Source organism: Balaenoptera musculus, chromosome 15 (genome assembly GCF_009873245.2).
Source record: "Balaenoptera musculus isolate JJ_BM4_2016_0621 chromosome 15, mBalMus1.pri.v3, whole genome shotgun sequence".
NCBI lineage: Eukaryota > Metazoa > Chordata > Mammalia > Artiodactyla > Balaenopteridae > Balaenoptera > Balaenoptera musculus.
In genome coordinates, this window is record NC_045799.1 from 23,662,604 (window position 1) to 23,682,799 (window position 20,196).

General features: G+C 38.2%; 1 protein-coding gene and 1 long non-coding RNA gene across 6 annotated transcripts in view; one reads left to right on the top strand and one right to left on the bottom strand.

The window, feature by feature from the left end:
• Window positions 1–5,007: 5,007 nt before the first annotated feature.
• LOC118881903 lies at window positions 5,008–6,901 on the bottom strand. Its single transcript, XR_005016624.1, has 3 exons — window positions 6,777–6,901; window positions 5,245–5,316; window positions 5,008–5,122 (listed from the first exon to the last, which is right to left on the bottom strand). It is a non-coding gene; the product is annotated as an uncharacterized LOC118881903 (long non-coding RNA).
• Window positions 6,902–7,102: 201 nt separating this feature from the next.
• The window catches only part of RBM39 (RNA binding motif protein 39), a 29,544-nt gene continuing 16,450 nt past the window's right edge, over window positions 7,103–20,196 (top strand). For 2 of the 5 annotated variants that reach the window (XM_036827088.1, XM_036827085.1), the window contains exons 1-7: window positions 7,103–7,601; window positions 8,222–8,285; window positions 10,030–10,079; window positions 14,703–14,897; window positions 17,526–17,591; window positions 17,688–17,741; window positions 19,864–19,981. In XM_036827088.1, the coding sequence (XP_036682983.1) occupies window positions 8,235–8,285; window positions 10,030–10,079; window positions 14,703–14,897; window positions 17,526–17,591; window positions 17,688–17,741; window positions 19,864–19,981 (534 nt within the window). In that variant the 5' untranslated portion in view covers window positions 7,103–7,601; window positions 8,222–8,234. Of the gene's footprint in view, window positions 7,602–8,221; window positions 10,080–13,368; window positions 13,441–14,702; window positions 14,898–17,525; window positions 17,592–17,687; window positions 17,742–19,863; window positions 19,982–20,196 lie in introns of all 5 variants that reach the window. The other 3 variants (XM_036827086.1, XM_036827089.1, XM_036827090.1) reach the window with 3 other exon arrangements.

Here is a 20,196-nt window from a genome sequence, read left to right on the forward strand (position 1 = left end):
TTTTCATGCCTGACTAATATTCTATTGTACGGATATACCACATTCAGCTTATATATTTATCACTTGATGGACATTTGGGTTGTGTTCATTTTTGGCTATCATAAATAGTACTGCTATGAACATGTGTTTACAGATATTTGTTTGAAAATATATTTTCAATTCTTTTGTGTTTACACCTAGGAGTGGAATTGCTGGGTTGTATGGTTAATTCTATACTTAACTTTTTTTTTTTAATTTTAATTTTATTTTTGGCTGTGTTGGGTCTTCGTTGCTGTCTGTTGACTTTCTCTAGTTGTGGCGAGCAGGGGCTACTCTTCATTGTGGTGCAAGGGCTTCTCATTGCGGTGGCTTCTCTTGTTGTGGAGCACGGGCTCTAGGCACGCGGGCTTCAGTAGTTGTGGTGCATGGGCTCAGTAGCTGTAGCCGTGGGCTCTAGAGCACAGGCTCAGTAGTTGTGGCACATGGGCTTAGTTGCTCCGCGGCATGTGGGATCTTCCCAGACCAGGGCCCAAACCCGTGTCCCCTGCATTTGCAGGCAGATTCTTAACCACTGCGCCACCAGGGAAGTCCCCATACTTAACTTTTTGAGGAACTGCCAAACTATTTTCCACAACAGTTGTACCATTTTACATTCTCACTAGCAATGTCTAAGGGTTCCACTTTCTCCATATTCTTACCAAAATCTCTTGCTTCTTTTACAACCACTGCACGCAAGTCATGTTCATACTGCATATATTCCAACTCTGATGCTTCATTTCTATCTTGAGTTAGGACCTGGTTATTTGGAGATGTTTGTGCAAGTCATGTCTCTTTGGGCCTCCTCCAGAAAATGATTGTTAAGGAACGTTTTTTCCTGCTCCAAAAAAAAATTCTTTTTGAGTCTGTTAGAGACACACTTTCAGAGATGCTGCCTTTCTGGGCTATTCATTTTCATTCACTCATATCACAGAATCACATGCTTTTCATTCAAAATCACTGTGCGTTGATGCTTCTTTCGTTTTTCATCCGTCATTTTCAAGGTATATCTCCATCTTGTGATGCCTTGTCAGCAGGATCTTCCTCTCCATTGCTAAATTTGCTTAAATTCGAAAACTTTTGCAATGTTATGTTTGATTACATTTCTCTTTGCTTCCGTTAGCAGATGTTTTAAAACAATACTCTGCCTCCTAATTTGCAATGTTTTATCCACGTCTCTGGTTGTCGAATCAGAATATTTTGGAATAAAATATATTGCTTTCTCTGGTCCTCTAAGCTTGCTTCTGCCATTCCTTCACTTTAAATAAAATTAATATTACCCAATTTGTATGCATTTGTCAAAACTCATATATTGGTAAAATTAAGATTTTTGCATTTCACTGTATGTAAAACTTACCTCATTAAAGAAAAAAAAGAATTGTGAACTACTAAACTCAGTTTAAAATATGCAGTGCTGAAGAGTTTAGGGATGATGTGTACTGATGTCTGTAATTTTGAAAAGAATTTAAAAATTAAGCTGGATAGAAGGATGGAAAGAGGGATAGGTAGATGAATAGATATGTGGTAAAGCAAATATTGAAAAATGTTAAATTTAAAATAATTGGTAGGCATACGTTCTATTCTCTCAACCTCTCTGATAATTTTCATAGTAAAATGTAAAAAAAAGCAAACCTCCTTAACTGCTCTGATGACCTATGTCAATCAGCAATTTGCAGACAATTCTGTGATCACTTCCACCATAGTCTGATCCCATCAATTTATTTCATCCAATTCAAGTAAACAAACAAAATTTAGAGGAATAAATGGGATAATGTATAAAAATGGTTTATACACTGTGAAGAGCTATATAAACATGCTATTATTAGTTCTGTGATGGTCAAGGCATTGAGCTTGCATAAACTCTTAATACAAAACACTATCTTGAACATAATTTTATTGATTGATTGATTGCTGTGTTGGGTCTTCGTTTCTGTGTGAGGGCTTTCTCCAGTTGCGGCAAGTGGGGGCCACTTTCATCGCGGTGCGCGGGCCTCTCACTATCGCGGCCTCTCTTGTTGCGGAGCACAGGCTCCAGACGCGCAGGCTCAGTAATTGTGGCTCACGGGCCTAGTTGCTCCGTGGCATGTGGGATCTTCCCAAACCAGGGCTTGAACCCATGTCCCCTGCATTGGCAGGCAGATTCTCAACCACTGCGCCACCAGGGAAGCCCTGAACATAATTTTGTTCCTTCAAGAATTCTCTAACTAATCTAGAAACTTTTGAAGGAAAGAGACTGTGTTTTTTATTTATTTGGTACTCACAAATTGTCCACTGAGTGCCAAAAATTCAGAGGGTACTAAATAAACAGAGAATGAATCAGTAAATGGCACTTTTCACAGATCGAACTCTAAAAGAAGAGGGGAGGGGCAAGATAGGAGTAGGGTATTAAGAGGTACAAACTATTATGTATAAAATAAATAAGCTACAAGGATATATTGTACAGAACAGGAAATATAGCCAACATTTTATAATAACTATAAATAGAGTATAATCTATAAAAATTTTGAATCAATATGTAGAACATGTGGAACTAATATATTGTCAATCAACTATACCTCAATCAAAAAAAAAAAAACCCCACAAACCTCTAAAAGAGTATTTTAAATTTTAAGTTATATTTTATTGAATTTTTGTCATTTTTATTTTCAATCTAAAATAGTGTTTTGCGGGACATCCCTGGTGGCGCAGTGGTTAAGAATCCGCCTGCCAATGCAGGGGACACAGGTTCGATCCCTGGTCCAGGAAGATTCCACATGTCGCGGAACAACTAAGCCCGTGCGCCACAACTACTGACCCTGCGCTCTAAAGCCCGCGAGCCACAACTACTGAAGCCCGCACGCCTACAGCCCGTGCTCCACAACAAGAGAAGCCACCGCAACGAGAAGCCCACACACCGCAACAAAGAGTAGCCCCTGCTCGCCACAACTAGAGAAAGCCCATGCTCAGCAACAAAGACCCAATGCAGCCAAAAATAAATGAATAAATAAATAAATAAATATAGTGTTTTGCAGGAGTTCCCTGGTGGCCTAGTAGTTAGGATTCCGGGCTTTCACTGCCATGGCCCAGGTTCACTCCCTGGTTGGGAGACTGAGATCCTGCAAGCCACATGGCGCAGCCAAAAAATAAATAAAATAGTGTTTATTTATTTTTGGCTGCGTTGGGTCTTCGTTGCTGCGTTGTTTCTCTAGTTGCGGTGAGTGTGGGCTACTCTTTATTATGGTGCGTGGGCTTCTCATTGTGGTGGCTTCTCTTGTTGTGGAGCAGAGGCTCTAGGCGCGCGGGCTTCAGTGGTTGCGGCACACACGCTCGTAGTTGTGGCTTGCGGGCTCTAGAGCACAGGCTCAGTAGTTGTGGCACACAGGCTTAGTTGCTCCACGGCATGTGGCATCTTCCCCGACCAGGGCTCAAACCCGTGTCCCCTGCATTGGCAGGCAGATTCTTAACCACTGAGCCACCAGGGAAGCCCCTTGCACAATCCTTCTGTTCATTGGATGTACAGGAGGACAAATAAGTGGCTGGTGATGTAACCCTGCAATGGCTCATCTTTTAATGACTAACCATTTACAAATTTATGCAAATTCCTTTTGGATATGTCACTACAATGCCACTGACATTATGGCCAGTAGACAGGCAAGTATTTGAAACAAATGCCAAATTCAATCTCTAAGTAGATTTATTAGAAAATCAAGTACAAAGTGGGGGTGGGGGAGGGGCATGGTTTGATCCGCTCAAATCAGGCAAAAGTCATATGGGTGGCAAAACTACCTCCATCAGTATGAAATGGGATTGAGTTTCTCATTGTTATGGAGACTTAAGAGGGGGGGGGAAAATAAAAGCTCATTGTGCCCTCAGTAGCTCAAGAATTGCTGGAAACCGTCTGGGAAACCATGCAAACACAGTGTTTGGTCCAGGTCAGAAACTCTCGCCCATCAGGAACCTTGGTCTGCTAAGATAATATCTGAATTCTCTTGGAATGTTAAACTCAAAAATAGTAAAACCCTTCTAAGTGTCCTTTTTATACAGGTAAGTTTAAAGTCTTAAAACTTTCATATTAAGGTTAAGAATAGTTTGTAGTATCTGTATTTAAATTGTAATGTTTAAGGGAACTTGGCATACTAGAAATTCAAATAAAAAATGTGTGATTGAGTAATTGACTTGAGATGGAAAGGTATGAGACTACATTAGAATACTTTAAGAAGTTTTAAAACTCACTCTATTTGTGATTTTAATTTTTTAGATTTAGAAGAATTGTTTACATACTTGGGAAAGTTTTTTTTTTTAAACTTTGGGTTTGTTTATTTATTTATTTATTAACTTACTTACTTACTTATGGCTGTATTGGGTCTTCGTTTCTGTGTGAGGGCTTTCTAGTTGCGGCAAGTGGGGGTCACTCTTCATCGCGGTGCGCGGGCCTCTCATTATCGCGGCCTCTCTTGTTGCGGAGCACAGGCTCCAGACGCGCAGGCTCAGTAATTGTGGCTCACGGGCCTAGTTGCTCCGCGGCATGTGGGATCTTCCCAGACCAGGGCTCGAACCCGTGTCCCCTGCATTAGCAGGCAGATTCTCAACCACTGCGCCACCAGGGAAGCCCGGGAAAGTTTTAAAATACTCAAAAATAATACATCATGTTAAATTAATAAAAGCATACTAAATTTGAGGAAACTTGTCTAACATAAATGGGACTGAGTTTTTGAAGGGAATTTAGTCCATTCAACTGGAATTCAACTCAATATTAACAGAAAAAGTGAAGATGATTCTAAAATTTTTTTTAGTTAGATTCATAAATAAAACAAATTTTCTAAGTCAGTCCTAAAGACTCAAGGAAAACTGGATAAAAATGCACTTACTATGTAAGTTGAATATTAGTTTTTAAAATGCAAGTGTGAAAAATAGCATCCCCTGTCCATAAAAATCATACGTGGACATTAAAAAACTCACATTGGCAAAATATATTTAATTTTCAGCCAAATTCTCTAAGGATAATACCTGTTACCTCCTTTATCCCTGGCGCTTAGTTATGCTGTGGTCTCCTCTTCATAAGTTTTCAGATAGAATGATATTCTTGGTGCTGGTGATGATTTAACCCAATGACCTTCACTGCAAATGACTCGAGAACAAAATGATGAAAGGGCAACGAGTCCATGAGCCAGACAGAGTGACAGAAGTTTTGCAAAGAGAATGAAAAGCATATTATGTTTTTAATATTTTCTTTTAAATATATAAAAATACTTTTGTTTTAGAGACTGCGTTTTCCAGCAGGTGTTCCTTGACTGTGTGCTCAATTGCCAGGTTCTGATATTCCTGGAACAGAAAACAATTTAAGGGATATTCAATACTCAAGTGACTTAGAGCTTAAAACCTTTCTCTTCTCAAATAAGAAGTCTAGAGGTTAAGGTCAAATTCTGTCATGTTCCCAAACAAAGAAAAAAATTAAGAAGGGGCCACCACCTATTCTTTAATATTGGCACAATTAACAACACTTAAAGGGAAAAGAGAGGCAAAGGCTAGCTTGTCTTTTCTGATATATTATGCGTCAATATAATGTGGTGATTTTCAACATTTAAAAAATGAAAGGACTTTCCTGGTGGCGCAGTGGTTAAGACTCTGTGCTCCCAATGCAGGGGGCCTGGGTTTGATCTCTGGCCCAGCAACTAGATCCCACATGCATGCCACAACTAAGGAGCCCACGTGCCTCAACTAAGAAGCCGGCGAGCTGCAACTAAGCAGCCCGCCTGCCGCAACTAAGACCCGATGCAACCAAATAAATAAATAAATAAATATTAAAAAAATAAAATAAAAAATGAAAAGAGGATCTGAGTTTTCAGGAAAAGAAGTTAAGGGAATATTACTAATTATGCAAAATCTATTAACCCTCTAAAAGAAACACCTGAGGGGAAAGTTAATCCGAAATGGAAAGCCTCTCTATACTTTCCTCTAAATAATTTTGTTTAGAAATAACAGAAGTTAACTGTTTTGAGGATTAAATATTTGCCAGGCATTTTACAGCTATTGTCTCATTCAATCCTCACTATACTCCTATTAGGCTTTCATTCATTCATTCATTCATTACATGTCCACCTGGCTGGGTATGTGGCTAAGCGCTGAGAATTCACTAGTGAGCATTATCGGCCTATGTCAGGATCAAGAAGTTAAGTAATTATACTATACTCTTCACAGGAGGAAAGGGAGGGTAGGCTCTGAGAGGTTAATTTACTTGCCCAAGGTCACACAGTGCGGAAGCAGTTACAAACTCATTTCAAATCTTTGCCCTCAATCATTAAGCTGTCAACAGACTTCAAGATTTTATCCCTCAAGATTTTTTGCTTGTAAGTTATCTTTCCAAATTTTTTCAAGCATTTTTATCTTAGAGTTAAAAGTCTTATAGTCAATGATCTCTCTGCCCTCCGCTCTTTTTCACCGTGTAGACCAAAGAACAAGCGGTGAATGTACACTCTAACTGCCAGGCATCTGGGAGACTTCAGGGGCGAGGAGCCAAGTTCCAGGGAGATGGGGGACATTTTCTAAGAAACAATAGCAACCCCGACACAAGGCCAGACTATAAATTCGAGGGTCACAAAGCTGGTCCACTGCCAAGAGAAGCAGTGTTTTTTCACCTTCTCTTTGCCTTTTTCCACTACTACCAAGGCTGTTTTGAAGCTCGGCAGTCGCCGCAGTGCCTAGTCCACTGGCTCCACAAGGCTGAGAAATCTAATTTTTTATTCTACACCCTTAGCCCCCTACGCCTGTACGTCTCTTTTCACCTTCTCTCTCACATGCTTTTCACTCCATCTTCACCCCGGCGGATAATCTATACATGAGCGTTTTCGTTTTATTCTATCGCCATATGGACTAGGTTGCTTTATGGCGACCTTGACAAACATCTAGGCGGGAGGCTCGCGGGAGGAGGGGAAACCCGTCAGCATTGAGGGCGAAACCTTCTGATAGCCGTTGGGAGGCGCCACGAGGGGGCGGTGACCACCGTGCTCCACTCAGCGGTGAGTTTTCTAGAAGATTGACAGGAAACGTACCAACTGTCTTTGCGCTAGCAACTTGCGCGATCTCGCGAGATGTGGACGCCAATCTGGAGGGGGGAGTCAAAAGCACCTCTCTGAGTGGGGGATGGGAATATCCGTGGCGCAATTATTGCGCGAGATTAGGCCACGGTCGCTGGGCCCTATGCCTAGATCTCGCGATATTTCCACTGCTCCGGACTGAAACTAAGAGCAGCTTCTCGCGAGAGCCCGTGCTGAGGGCTCTGTGAGGCCCCGTGTGTTTGTGTGTGTGTATGTGTGTTGGTGAATGTGAGTACGGGGAAGTCGCGGCCGCCATTTCAGAGAGCTTGCCGACGCTGCCGCAAGGGTGGATCCTCCGCTGCCGAAGCCGCCGTCCTGAACTCCCGCGCGGGCTCCTCTAATCCCATTGTTTCTTTTAGATTCGCTTGGGCCTATCCGCTCTCGGAGCTCGAAATTCGGGCTGGGGGGTACTGCGGCCTGGGCCTAGCGGCTTAACAGTAGCAACAGCGGCGGCAGTAGCAACCCCCCTTATTCCGAATACGAGCACCGCAGGGGCCCCGAAAGCCCGCACAGGTAAGGAGGCGTCGCGGACCCCCGTATTTGCAGGGCTTTTCTGAGGTGTGGTTCTTTTCTGGGTTGAGGGGCACTCGTTAGGCGGTCTTAAGCGACGGGGTTGGGGGGGCAGGTTTTCGAGAAATGGGCTTCATTTCGAAGACCGCGCCCTTCTTTTCCGGTTGGGTAGATTTCAGGGTTTTCGGGTGGCATGGGCTCCAGAGAGGCCTCGGGCAGATGGCTACCTGTCCCTTCGAGGCCTGGGCAGACCGCGACCTCCCAACATGGCGCCAGCCGAACGCTGCCTTGGCACCGAACTCCTCCCAACCGAGGGAGTTTCCCTTTCCCCCTAAAATGGCAGCGCGGGTTTTTGCGCGGAAAGAGGCGCTTTCGTTAGATGCTCTCGGGTTGTTTTTTGAGGCATTACAGGCTTTTTAAAAATCGGATACTTAATCTGTTTTAGTGTGTTCGGTGTTGGGGACATTTCAGGTTTAATTGTCAAGCCTACTAAAGTGCGTCGTCCCACCTTAGTCGTTTTGTGGGGCGTCTCGGAAGTTTTGGAGTATGTCCGGTAAGAAGGAAATTTAGCAAAATTTAAAATTGTTTACTCACTGAATTTTTCATTCCTATTCTTTACCTAGGCGTTCAGAGAAAATGGCAGACGATATTGATATTGAAGCAATGCTTGAGGCTCCTTACAAGAAGGTGAGAAAAAACAAGTCGGTGAGGTTTATCTATTTCTTAATTTAGCATTATTCACGAAACTACTGCTGAAATGTAAACTAACCTCCCCGGAGCCCTCTTGATTTATCTTATCAGAGATGCATTAAGTGTAACTTACAAAAGTAAATATATGCTATTGATGTAATAATATTGTGCAGTAGTTTCACTTCAGCGTGATGAATAAATGCCCATCTATCTCTCTTTGTAGACTTGCCTAACGATATCTCACCTCTACTCCCATGAATTCACCTTTGATTCCAGTGTGAACTGTCAATCATAAGGTAGTAATTGAGTGACTTATCGCTGTACCGTGGTCCCCTAGGTAAAATGACTCAACTAAGAATTACCAGCTCCAGTTTGGTATAGCAAAAAGGTGAATGTAGTGGTTTGGGAAAGCAGCAGGGGTCCAAGAATAACGCAGCATAACCAGTCTGTGGCAAGCAAATCTTTAAATAAGACAAGTCTTACAAGAAGAAATGGGTGAGATTTAAAAATTTATCCTATACATAAGACTGGTAATAGTCAATATTAAAACAGGCAGGTGATGATCTGCTCAGTTAAAAATTACTAAAATTCTTGGATCCCTGAATAAAAAAAAATTCTTAAATCAAAAGAGGCAATATCACAACTTGAGTCACTTGATGACTGTTTAACTGTTCTCCATATTGTTTTATTTTTAATTAGTCCCTGCCATAATATTTCACACAAAAAACTACAAAGGAGTTATTTTGACTAATAATACAGTCTTTGACCCATTTCAGTATCACAGTAAAAGTGTCTTTTCATTCTTTCACCAGTTGGTGGTGAAAATAGCAGTATGCATGCGTTATCACTGATGTCACGAACTGTAAGCTTTGTAAGTTAGCACTTATACTCCTATAACTGATGTGATCAAACTTTAAAATAAACATTGCGCTAAACCTTTTAAAAATAATACATTTGTTTTGGAGTGTATAGCTCGACCATGTGGTACCAATTTGGATGAATTCTTTAAAGCTTTAATAGTGTATGTAGTTTTGTAATGCTTAGACTCTTGAAGCGCTACTTTCTATTTTAATGTTAAGATTCTGTCTTAGTTTAACATGGATGTAATTCCATGTAAACAGGTATGGAAGTAGGACTGGTCGATTATTAATTGACTTTCTTGGGTTCTTGGGAGTCAACATTACTAAAGCAGTGTGAATCCCTGTTTGCTTCAGGGCGAGATGTGTGACAGAGGTGGCATCAAGCTCTTACAGTCCCAACCCTCCAACGGAAATGGGCGAAGATCTCAGGAATGGCATCGGTCACAGGAAATCGATAGTGGCTGGCTGCTAGCATGGCCACATGGGGCTTAGGCAGAAATAGAGCCATGGTACTGACCAAAGGGGCCATAGCACATGGAATAAAACTCAAAACAGGACTTCATTCATGTTATACAGAAATTCTATTTAACCACTTCAACACTGTAAATCTGGATAACTTACTATCTAACTATGTAAGAAAATAAAATTTAACGTGTTAATATGCATTTTTATTTTTGTATCTTGATGACTTAATTTGTAAGCAACCAAGTGGTTAAACACATACCCATCTAAATTTTTTTATAGCCTTCCATGTTAAACTATAAATAAGTAATTAGTTTTAAAATTGTTTTGTATTTTCTTATTCCTATTCCCTTTACCCTTTGACAACTTGAAATGTTACCACTTCGTCCTCATGATGTTCTTCTATCAACCCTGCTTAGGATGAGAACAAGTTGAGCAGTGCCAACGGCCATGAAGAACGTAGCAAAAAGTAAGTTTTAAGAAGGGACCTGGGTTGGGGGGAGCTATATGTGGTTGAGATTTTAAGTTGTATTCCTGTGGCTAAAGCATCAAACCCAAGGTTCTCTCCTGAAGGGTTTCTTTGCCTTTTTTAGAAAAGTAGGTTCTTTACCTTTTGGGATGAGACACTATTTGAGGATGTAAAACTATGGACTCTTTCCTTAATTTCAGGAATTGGTGTCAGGGACATTTTGGACACCTTCCCCTCCAGGTCCATCCATGACAATCTGGATAAGAGTTCTGGTGTTAGAGCTTGTCTTTTGTCTTAAATTTATTAACTTTGGCTTAATATTTATTATGTGATGTTATCAATAAAACTATTATATCCACTGAAGAGGGTTAGAAAGAAGAAGGTAATAACCAGGCTGTGGAAAAGTATTGTTTGCCCTAAATTACTGAAGGAGTCAGAGCTGTAAGTTATCTATGCTCCTTGATGCTCCTAAAGGTTCTTTTTGTAGTAATGTTATAGCACACTTAAGTACTTCTTAATGTTCCTCTTACATGACTTTCGTCTTCTTAAGCTTTTTAAACTCTGATAGACTTAATAGTGAGAATGGAGTTTTAAAAAACTGAATATTTATGCGTGTCATTTGGGTTAAAGAAGTAATCTTTAATAGGAACTCTGATACAGACTAGTACAGAGTATAGTATGCAAGAAGTCTAAATAGATGCACTTTATAAAATTTGATCCTGTTCTTGGGGTTTTCCTTCAGCTCTAAAATCATTGAGTCTTAACATCACATGGTCTGTATTATAAGCATTAAGACATTTTATTAGCCTTCGTGATGTCATATTCAAACGTTCTGTCATGTTCATGACCCCATAATACATAATGAAAAATGATGTAGAATAAGCCACTTATTTGGTTCTTTTTGGCGCTTCCTTCTAAGAGTTCCTAAGTGCTTCATAATATACTACCTCAATATCCTCACAAGTTTGTAAGGTAGGTTAATATAATTTCATAAAATAGATTAGGACGTAGACTGGATTGTCCAGGTTTTGCTACACCGATATTCTTACCCCTAGAATCTTATAGTGATGGATCAAAATGATACAATTTGTAGGACATGTACAAACCTGTATTTTTTCTGTTTGGGTGGGAGTTTGTTATAGTTCCTTACTAATCACGTTAAGGGTATTGGGTTGGGTTTAGTCTTGAATTGTTATGATTTGAGGCGGTCAACCAATCTTTGCGTGGTATCATGTCCTGTGTTTTAGACCTTTTACCAAAGTAAGTTTCCTAATTAATCGTTGTGATTTGCAATTCTGTAATCAAAACCCAGGAAGTGGTAACCATATAAATTGAAATTATCCAATCTCTAGATATCAGACCATGTGGATGGATAAAGATCTCACTCTAAGTGCCAAAAGAATGAGGATCTACACTATAGGGCACATGCCTTCTTTGTTGTACCATTCTTACATGTCATTCCTTGCTACTAATACCATCTCCAGTTTATATTTGTTAACCATCCTACAACTAAGCTCATTAAGACTACCAGTCTTTTACAAGGAAATTTAGCATCAAGCTCTCAATGACTGGTGCTTACTTAGTGGTGTTTATAATGTAAAGAGTCCAGTGGGACTAAATAGAAGAAGGGACAGCTTAATTGGCCATAGGATTCTTTGTTTAAGGGAAGAACCTTTTCAAAACTTCAGCGATCATCTAGTTTCTTTTTAAATGTACAAATTATTTCTCTGTCAGACTTCTCATTCTTCTCATTCTCAGTTAAAGCTGATTAAATAAATGACTCCCTTGGTCAGCCAGTAACTGTTCACCCGTTTTTTTTCTGAAGGGAATTAATCTTTCGAATTAATTTGAAAGTTATCTAGAAAAAAATTTTTGTATTTAGGGATAAATTACAAAACAAGCAGAATGTTCTTGTGTATTAGTTTTTAGTATAAATTAGGTCTCTTAACCAAAGGAACGTGCCATGTGCATTTCTCATCCTAAAACTTCATTGTTTTTTAAAAGCCATTGAGTATTGGGGATGTAGTTTTAAGGTAGTAAGAAAATGCACATTATGAGAAATTGAGAGTTGACTGACTAGTAAATGTTTTCTTTTAAAACTAATTCTCAGTACATACACTCAATTGATTTCAGGTAATAGTAAAAGGAACTAAGTTTAATATTAACGCAAATTGGTTATCTATTAGCCTTCTTTCTGAAAAGCTATACCCCTGAGCTTGGCAAGACCTCAAAGTATGCCTTTTAAGTACCTGAGCTTGCCTTCATGGGAGTATTATTTGTTAGTATAACCAGTTTTGCAAAGTCTCAACCAGCATCCATTCAGTTAAGCTCTTTTGGAATTTCTCAAAAAAGGATAAAAAACAATAAATGACACAGTTAAAATATATTGGCTACTGTGGTGTGGATTATCTATAAATTTTGGAATAAATGACTTTTCTATTTTTTTTCTTATTTTCCAGAGTACTTTGCATTTAAAATTTAGATCTTCTTACATGGAAGAGGTCAAATCCAGTTATAGCAAAACACCTTTACAGCAGAGGCCATATAACCAAAAAGTCCAAAGGCCCAGCCCAGTGGACCATTTACTTCAATGATGTTCAGTACAAAATTCCACTGCCACTAAAGACTTTGGAAAGTCCCTTTTAAGTTGTAACAGGATTTGACTATTAGTATGGACTTTGATAACCCTTCTTTAGTTAACTTAATAAATGTTCTTTGAAGCTTCATTTTGTTATAAAGAAGTACACTGCTTTCTTGCACCCTTAAATTTTTGTCTGGGCTTTTTAAAGAGGATTATATTTCTGAATGTCTTAGTATGTTGCTGTCTTTTTACCTGTCTGGGGTTGCCTTCAGATGTGGGTGGGGACTCATTTATAAAAAGTCCTAGGAAAACCTTAAGTTGAAATTAGCTCTCCAATTTTCGAGTCCTTTCCTTTGGCGCAATAAATTTTGGGCCTAAAAAGAGGTAATTTGGGAGGTTGGCTGCCTCTCTGCAATGGACCATTTATGAGCAGAGCAAAACTTTGTCCTTTTTGTGGGGGATGGAGTTTTTACTTTGTCCCCTAAATTGATAATATTTAGGATTTTTGATTATAGCTATCTCAGAGAATTCTTTAGTCTAAGAGATAGTTTCAGGTTTTTAGGCAGCAAAGTTGGAATGTTATCTGTTGCCCTTCTGGGCATTGCTTTGATGACGTCTGTATAAGTAATGAGTGTAGCCTAATTTTCTGTCATGTGCTACCTAGCATATACATTTCTGACAGTCAGGTGGATTATCTTGAAATTTTAGACAAAGTTTCTGCCTCCTTGGAAAGCTCTACATCTCCTTGTGATTGGAGTGTGGGTTTCAAGATTCCAGAAGGTGGGTGTCTTCATTTTCTATTTTCAATGCACTCTAAGATGACCTGCTTACAGGTTCTCTGAGGCAGACTTCAATTGCTCTTTTGCTAACTTTGCTTTGATAAGGACTAAACAGTTAATTCAATTTCCAAATGATGTGGTTGTCAAAATGTTTCATAATCTTCTAGCCACTACAAAATGACATTTAAGTGGATAAGTTTAATTTGAAATGTCTGTCAATTTATATTGAAATATCTGAAGGCACCTCTAAAATTTGGGTGATGACAGAGGTACAGATTATAAAAATTATGGAATGAGTGGGTGTATGCTGTGAGGAATACAGAAATGAACAGGAAGATACACGACTGACTGGCTTTTTTACCTTTCAGAGCTTGAGAATTTATAAAGATTTATAAAGGTGTTGATTCTTCCTTTTGGTGGTACCCCACAGGCTTGTATAAACTGGCATAAAAATGGCATATTTCAATATCTGGTGTACTCATTGTAACTTGAAAAAGAAAGTATGTGAAGTGGTCACATTGAAGTCTAGGAGTGTCAGATTGCATTTTACTGCATTAGTTTTATTGTCCTTTGTCATTATTTGTAATAATTTTGCCCATAAAAACTGAATTAGTGAGGCCTGTATGGCCCTTTGAAAGTATATAATATTCATATGTGCAAATTGGGTCAAAATTGGCTTAAGAGAAATAAGTGTATTTAATGGCAATTTTTATATATGATCCAACACTAATACTTAAAGTATTGTAACTTTGATTTTATTACTGTAAGTTTTGGATTACAGTTATACTTAGTTGGCCAGATATGATAGACTTTATTTAAAAGTTCACGGGACTTCCCTGGTACTCCAGTGGTTGGGACTCTGTGCTCCCACTGCAGGGGGCATGGGGTTCGATCCCTGGTCAGGGTAAGATATATCCTGCATGCTGTGCAGCATGGCCAAAGGAAAAAAAAAAACATTTCAAAGTTCAGGTTTTGATTTATACCTACCAATAAGTCCTCTCCTTGTTAAAGCTCTAGCTGACTCTCAAAAATCATTATAGTCCCTCTCACTCAAATGATTCATTGTTAACGGGCTGCTGATTTTCCGTAGTAGAAGGCAAAGGTGGGGTGTTGTTTGCCTTACCTAGGAATTATTTTTCCATAAGTGATTATTATGTATCATTGTATGATAGTAAAAATAGCAAAATATATCTGACCATAAAAGGAAGTAAGTTTTTGCAGATACTTATATCAGCAAGATAATGGTGACTTTTTTCTTCTCAGGAGGAAAAAAAGCAAGAGCAGAAGTCGTAGTCATGAACGAAAAAGAAGCAAAAGTAAGGAACGGAAGCGAAGTAGAGATAGAGAAAGGAAAAAGAGCAAAAGCCGTGAAAGGAAGCGAAGTAGAAGCAAAGAAAGGAGACGGAGCCGTTCAAGAAGTCGAGATCGCAGATTCAGAGGCCGCTACAGAAGTCCTTAGTATGTAACTATAATTATGATGATATTGGTTTGAGAGATTTTTCTGGGTATCCAGATAGCGTAACTGGAGTGACTTGAATTGTGGAATTTTATTTTTCAATATGATCAGTTAAAAAGTATTAAATAAGGATTTTGGCATTGAAAAGTCCAGTAGAAATGCCGTGTGTGGACAGATACATAATGTTTGTTTTACTAGGCATGCAGAACATTTTCTGTTACTCCATCTAGAAATATTATTACTGTGTGCCAATTAAAACTAAAGCACTAAAGTGCTTTTTTAAAAAAGGTTTGATATTGTAGTGCCAAATACGTGAAAGCTTAAAGGTTTGTGAGCTATCACAGTATCCTTTACTGAACGTAAAGTTATTTAAAATTTTAAAGCTCAGATGGATACATATTGCAAATATGTATAGTTAGTCAAATACATAGTTAACAGTCTTGTCTGTGTGGCTGTTTTCAGCTGAAATGACAGACCAGTTGTGAATTTAGTGCATGCTTCTTGATAATGATTATTTAGGGGGCTCATCACACATCTTTGTATTTAAGGTCTTTTAATAGTAAGAACGCACTAAAACTGCTTTTGAAGGTTGAATCACTATGGAAATTCTGATGTGGTTAAACAAGTTGGAAATGGTTCGTTAATAGTAATTTTTAAAAAGCTAAAATATATTAATGACTTTGGAAAGAGCCTTCTTGCAACTCTTTAAGCAGTTCAGTCTAACAGTCCCTAGTGATTTATGGTGTTCTTTCCTGTTAGTAAATACACTGTTGTAAACTGTGGGATATGTTAAAATTAACAGTTTTAAAATGGTTTAAGATTGAATTCAAAGACAACAGTCCTGAATCAGAGCCTTGGCTCTTTAAATTGGTTAAACACTCTAAGAAACATTCTTAAGCTTTAGTTTTCTCATCTCTTAAGTAGGAGGTAACCACTGACAGGCTATTTAGTCTTGAATGAGAAGAGAATGGAAATTAGAGCACCCACAATACTGCTATTGATGAAATGTTTTGGTATTATTTGAACCCAGTAAAGTTGGTAATACTTGGAGTTCTGATTCAGGTTTTTCAATAAAAAAGGATTCCACTCCTTGTTCTCTAAGGTCCTCTTAGCTGATTATTTTATAAACTTTTTAACAGCTTAAAAAGGACCACAATGTTATTTTAATTCTGAGTGCTTTATTAGAAAATACTTTGCTTTTTGTCCAATTTATCAAAATTTACTGCATTCTTTTTTACCAGAATGAACTTAATAGGGGGGAAGGATTACTTTAATAAATTCTGAATACTATTATCTCTGATCAGTGATGAATACTTGAAGTCAGCCTGTGATTCTGGTCTGACTTAAACTCACTTGGTTCTTATGTTTGGTTTCAGGTGATTTTTAACTACCAAGGCAGTAAACTGAAACTTTTATAATTGAAGGGGAAAGAAAATAGCTTATAGACTCTTATTTATCCAGTAAATATATATTCTTTATGATCACTTTTAGTGTGCTTTGCAAAGGACCCATTTAATACAATTTTATTTGGAACTGCTTGGGTGTTATACGTGCATGTAGAGTCCATGAAAACAAATCCAAATGTGGATTGAAGACCACCATATATTTTCATTTTGCTACCCATCTGGTAAAGGATAGCAGGATGAGCACTAAGGGACATCTGATCTGACCTTTTAACTTAGTTTGGTCTTTCAAAATAAAAGGGCCATAAACTACTGGGCCTTTTTAGAATATTCTAGACTACAGAATAAAGCTTTTTTAAAAAGTTACTTTTGTGATCTTTTTTGAAAACACTCCTTTAATATGTCAAGTCCCGAAAAAAGAATTTTCCTGAGGGATTGATGAACTTCCTTCACATCTTTACTATGGACTATTTTGTCAAAAAGAACTGAAGTGTATGACATACTACATATGCTTATATGCGGTCTTGGAGACTTACTGTTAAATGAAAAAGTTGGAGTTTTATGATTATGGAAAGAATTAGTTCCTTTATTTTTTAAAAGAAACTCCTCAAGGGAATTCCCTGGCGGTCCAGTGGTTAGGACTCTGCGCTTTCACTGCCTGGGGCCTGGGTTCGATCCCTGGTTGAGGAACTAAGATCCCACAAGCCACGCGGTGTGGTCTGAAAAAAAAAAAAAAAAAAAGAGTTCCTCAAACAAGAAGACATATCTGAATATTGTATATGTATGTATATATGAGCACATGTGTATTCCTTAGGAAGGATCTGCAAAGATGCACACCAAATTGTTAACTATAGTTAGTCCTGGTGTGAGGGAAGTTCAGGGTAATTTTCACTTTGTATCTTTTTTTTTTCCCCCCTAAATTCAGGAATGTATTCACAAATATGTAGTTAAAGAGAACTAGACTGAAAATTGAGCATTTTCAGAATATTAAAAATTTTGAGGCTGTAACCTTTGTCTTGGCACCTCTCAGTGGTCCAGGATGGATAACTGTAAGAGCAGTTTGCCTGGGATAGAGTTAAGAGAAGAAAAAGTCTCTTTATTTCCTCTTCATAATTGAGGTGGAAAACAAGCAGCCTAAACAATGTTAAACTTGCTGGAGAGCGCATGAACGCGATCTTAGCAAGACCCTAACCCTGTAACTAGTGTAATTTTGTGTTTCCTTTTTAGCTCCGGACCAAAATTTAACAGTGCCATCCGAGGAAAGATTGGGTTGCCTCATAGCATCAAATTAAGGTTTTTAAACATACTTCTGAATTGTTTAAATTGTTTTTCAAGGAACTAATGTGGTGTACTTGTTTGGGTAACTTTTGAAACTTCTTAACTTTGCAGCAGACGACGCTCCCGAAGCAAAAGTCCATTCAGAAAAGACAAGAGCCCAGTGAGGTAACTGTTGTCCCTATTTCCTTTGTTTTGTACTTCTAGCTTTTATAAAGTGTTTACAACTTATGTTACTGCTAAATTTAATGACATATAGTAATTTGGATCATATTAAATCTTGATTCATTTTGCAATTCTAGTATTAATTTTTAAAAGATTTATTTATTTATGGCTGAGTTGGGTCTTTTTTGCTGCACGCGGGCTTTCTCTAGTCGCGGCGAGCGGGGGCTACTCTTCGTTGTGGTGCGCGGGCTTCTCATCATGGTGGCCTCTCGTTGCAGAGCACGGCCTCTAGGCGCGAGGGCTTCAGTAGTTGTGGCTCACGGGCTCTAGAGCGCAGGCTCAGTAGTTGTGATGCACGAGCTTAGTTGCTCTACGGCATGTGGGATCTTCCCAGACCAGGGCTCGAACCCATGTCCCCTGCATTGGCAGGCAGATTCTTAACCACTGCGCCACGAGGGAAGTCCAATTCTAGTATTATTAATGTGAATTTCTAAGTTTTCAATAACTTGCATGTGAGAAGAATGGAGCAGAAATTACCACTTTAATGTGTAGATGTTACATGTGCTTTTATTTCCCTTTTATAGTAGCTAAAATTTTTTAATGGTAGCTGTAGAAAACTTTAGACTTGACTCACTTTTGGAGTTAATAAATTTTAAGTTATTGAAATAACTTCTTGTGGGAAAGTAGTTGAAATAGTCATGAGTTTATCATTTGGCTCCCTTACTTGAGAAGAGTATTTAATTTCCAAAATCGTAACCGAATTGACTTGTTTTCAAGTAGTAATATTATGATTTTGAGTGATTCTGTGAGATATTTTCCTCTTAAAAGAAGGTAAGACTTATCTATCCAGTCTACCATTTTGGTTCAAGGAACGTTTTGTTAACTTGAGAGCATTGTTTTTTACTGATGTTCTGGCTTCCCTTAAAAGGGTACCTTTTAACTTTTGAGTCTATCTTCTTGTTTGACGTATTCTAATCCTAGGATTTAGTGATTGCCTTAATGTTCTTAAAGGCGCTCTTTGTAACAGATACCGAGTTTTTATTTAATATTTAGTTCTCTTTCATGGCAAAACTCCCGTTTAGTTCTCATTCTTTGGATATAGTCAGCTTTGTACCTCTGTTCTACGGTAATAGGTTTAAAATTACTTGCAGATTTCTCAAGGGGATGTAACGTGAGTTTTGTAAAGTTCTTCCAGAGAATGTCCAGAACATGGTTAAGAAAGAGCATGTTTATGCTTACATTTTTAAGGATTTACTTAGAACCTTAATCTTAGTAGAATTATTTATAATAATGTCAGTAGACATTGTTATTTTTCCTTGACATTCATTAAGTTAAATTTATCTATTGTGCTCTTTTACTTTTCTCACGTATTTGGGCACTTTTAGTTTCCTCTGTAAATTTAGAAGTGTACACCATCTATTTGTAAGCATGAGTAAATTAAATCCCACTATTGTTATTTGTCTAGATAATCTCATTTCATTTTTGACTTGCTAATTGTTACTGTCTCTCTATTCTATAACCATCAAGAAGTATTTTTTTGGGTATTGAATTTGTAGAGTCTTAGTAAGACTGATCTAATTCTGATAAACAGCTGCCTCACTATTCCGTATATCTATCTCAGTTTGTGAAAAAAAATTCTTAGAGTCAAATAGTTCTCATCATTTGGGGTTTTACTCTCAAGTTTGTCATTTGTGATTATGAAACTTAATTTTACTTTATGATTTCCTTTTGGGGAAACATCCTTTCTACTAATTTGGACCAGTCCAACATTACTGTGGACTCAGGGGTTATTACTTGTGACTATTATTAAACTCTCAGGCTTCTGATTGGCCCTTTATTATCCTGGAGAGAGTACCATTTGTAAGATTGAGAGGCCAGTGGACTTTGGTTCTGATAATGTAAGATACTATCAGAAGAAACATTTAGAGGTTATCATTATATTGAAGGCATTGAGTCACATTGAATTATTTTACGGACATTTTATATACATCATAGTTAAAATGGGCTTGGGAGTAGTGACAAACTGGTTTCAGGAAAGTTTATTCTGTTTACTGAAAATGTGCATTAAAAGTTATTTTAAAAGAATAAGTTATAAAGTTAATTCTATATTCTTTACCCCTGTTAGGGAGCCTATTGATAATCTGACTCCTGAGGAAAGAGATGCAAGGACCGTTTTCTGCATGCAGCTGGCAGCAAGAATTCGGCCAAGGGATTTGGAAGAGTTTTTCTCCACAGTAGGAAAGGTAATCTAAGCCTATTTACAGAGCTAATTTAAGTAGAAACTGCAAACAACATTTTAGTAATTGTCAGTGTGACAGATAAAATGAGAAAACATCTAAATACATTTTGTTTGGTGGAATTTAGTTAGGGAATTTTTTTTTTTTTTTAATATTTATTTATTTGGCTGCATCGGGTCTTAATTGCGGCAAGCAAACTCTTAGTTGTGGCATGTGGGATC